The 2,564-nt window shown below is 49.5% G+C and overlaps 1 protein-coding gene across 1 annotated transcript; it reads right to left on the bottom strand.

The window, feature by feature from the left end:
- Nucleotides 1–234: 234 nt before the first annotated feature.
- RPL12 (ribosomal protein L12) lies at nucleotides 235–2,412 on the bottom strand (the record flags this gene model as incomplete). Its single annotated transcript, XM_009577389.1, has 5 exons — nucleotides 235–325; nucleotides 415–527; nucleotides 967–1,053; nucleotides 1,536–1,617; nucleotides 2,314–2,412. Coding segments are annotated over 5 exons (387 nt in total), but the record flags the coding sequence as incomplete, so codon positions are not given.
- Nucleotides 2,413–2,564: the final 152 nt, after the last annotated feature.

The following is a 2,564-nucleotide window of genomic DNA, read 5'->3' as shown; positions in this document are numbered from 1 at the left end:
CAAGTTAGCAACATTTGCTCTTTACTGGAGTGCTGGCTTGAGGCAATTCCACTCTCTAAACTCAGTGTTGCTGCAAGCAAATGATTTCAGGGCAGCAAATGGGAAATGAGCATCTTCTAGCTTAAAAGTTTGTGTAAGAACCATCACCTTGGTTGATGCAGAGGGCAGGTGGTCCCCAGCCAAAGGCCACTATTCATGCAGCATGGGACAAGGACAAATTAAGCCAGCAACACTGCAGACAACTGGGTCTTTTATTGAGTATTTAAGGTGCTACAAAAAACTTAAGGAGCCTTCATATGGCAACTTCTTTTCTGCAGTCTTAGCTCTGTTGAAAGAAGCAAATACAGCTCATTAGTAGAGAGCCTTTTAGTAAATAGCCTAATACAGCAGTTTCAGTCAGAGATGGATACTTACAGCTGGGCACTCAATTGCACCGTTATTAATGTCATCAATGATATCATGTGGGTGCCTGCCATCGATGCTGCAGCCCACAGACTGGGCAGTTCCAAGAATCTCCTTGATCGTCCCTGCAGTGGGAAGATACAGCTTGTCAGTGCTTCACCACAGGAAAAGCTTTGAAGAACACAGAGAACGCAATTCCTCAGAGCCCTCAGCCATCCCTCCCTCCCTTTGGGGTTCACAGGCCATAGCCATGGGGCTAACAAGCGGGACAGCAAGCCCCTTTAGCCACACCTCGCATACTTGTTTCCAGGGAACACACCAGAAAGCACATCTGTTGCCAGGTACCTTTCGCCATCCTGTACCACCTTCACCAGAAGGCGTGAGGCTGGCTCACACAGCCAGCACAAGGCTGTTCCTCTGGTGCTCAGTGCCTGAGCGGCCAGGCTGCATGAGGAGCTCCACCACCACACCACAGCTACGGGGCCCTCCCAGGAATCAGACCAGAACGTGGCTCAGGCACTCAGAGCAAGCAGAGGGAGGACTCAGTGCAACCCCAACACTTACCCGAGAGCTCTCGAGCCAGGGATCTGTGCCGCATCTGCCGCGCAATGTTCACTATCTCGTCAAAGCTGACACTGCCACTGTGCTTAACTGTGAAGGAAAGCAACAGCACCAATAAGTTCATGTAAACACAGGGCACTTCCAGTCCCCCGTGCTTCGTTAGAGAAGCACCATTCCCAGCACTCAGGCCACAGGGAAACCAGAGCGTTTACAACTACAGTGGGGCTGCAATCAGCATGCCTGTTCCCAGACTTCGGCACAAAGTTACCCACAAGAAGAATAACTCTGTTTCCTAAGTTGGCATTTTCTGTCAGCTCACCTCTGGACTGTACTAGGCAATGCATTACAAGACAGGTACAGTGGCAGGTGGCTGTTCTACCCCATCTTCCAAGAAACTGAACTGCTGGCATACAAACTGTGTCTGTACTCTGACATCTAAGGAATTCCCACCGCCCAAGATACAGCCCCACGACACGTGTTTGCCAGCTTACGCTGAATAATCTAAGATGCAGGTACCTATTCCCCTCTTAGCACCAAGCCACATTCAAAACTAAAGCTAGATGAAAACTTACTGTTTTTCTGCTTCTTTCTGTCACGAGGAGGCTCCTTTAGAGCTTTGATAATCAGAGCAGAGGCAGAAGGAACAACCTCAATCTAAATGAAAAGAGATTAGGTTTTCCCCCCCTCCAAGCAGAATTAGGTAACCCATGAAAAGACTCAACGAAGCAGTCAATTCCTGGAAAGCTACTGCCAGAGCACTGCGGTTTTGGTTAGTTCACAAGGTTTTTTTGTGTGACACAGAAATTTGTTCCCAGCCTTTCGGCACAGGCCTCCCCACAACCAGAAGAGGACTGCTTCCTGGACTGGGGCTTCCTCTCAGCTCACCACTGGAATATACCAGCCATGGAATTCAGGACAGGTATAGTGGCGGGTGGCTACAGGACTAGATAAGGAGGGTTTTTTTTTTAATTTCTATGTTGCTTGAAATAGTTTTTTTCTGGTAAGAAAGAACAATTTATCTGCAGCAGGATAAAACATCAACTTCTGCATGTGGGCAGATCTCTTCCCATTGCTCACAGGCTGGGAACCTTCAGCCTGGCAAGCCCCAGCACTCATACACAGACACAACCACCACCAGATTTGAGCCAGAGGTGCTCAGAAGGCTCACACAGGTGTTTTAAGGTCTTTCCCAGAAGACCCCCACACAATTCACTGTGTGGAACTCATTTTATCCACCTCGGAAGGATGAAGGGCTGAGTCGACCCTGCCGGGATTTAAGCTTGTGGTTCCAGCAAGCAGAGCTGCGCTTGACGCTTGCACCACTAAGCCATCCCTTCTGGCGTTTAGTACCTGAGCTTGCCTGTTCTGGATGGTGAGCTTCACCGTGATCCTCAGCCCCTTCCAGTCCCCCGTGGCCTTGGCGATGTCATCACCAACTTTTTTGGGAGACTGAGAAAAAAAGACACATTACGACCACAAAAAAATATCGCTTGGATCACAGCAGAGCACCCCCATACTACACCGTACCCCGCACACGCCACAGTTTCTTCTGCTGCGTTGCCATATCGCTAAAAACCTTTTCTCCCGGGCGGAACGGGGGG

Source organism: Fulmarus glacialis, unplaced genomic scaffold (genome assembly GCF_000690835.1).
Source record: "Fulmarus glacialis isolate BGI_N327 unplaced genomic scaffold, ASM69083v1 scaffold8115, whole genome shotgun sequence".
Lineage (NCBI taxonomy): Eukaryota > Metazoa > Chordata > Aves > Procellariiformes > Procellariidae > Fulmarus > Fulmarus glacialis.
The sequence above is the reverse complement of the archived record's forward strand: the minus strand, read 5'-3'. Positions and strand labels throughout refer to the sequence as shown.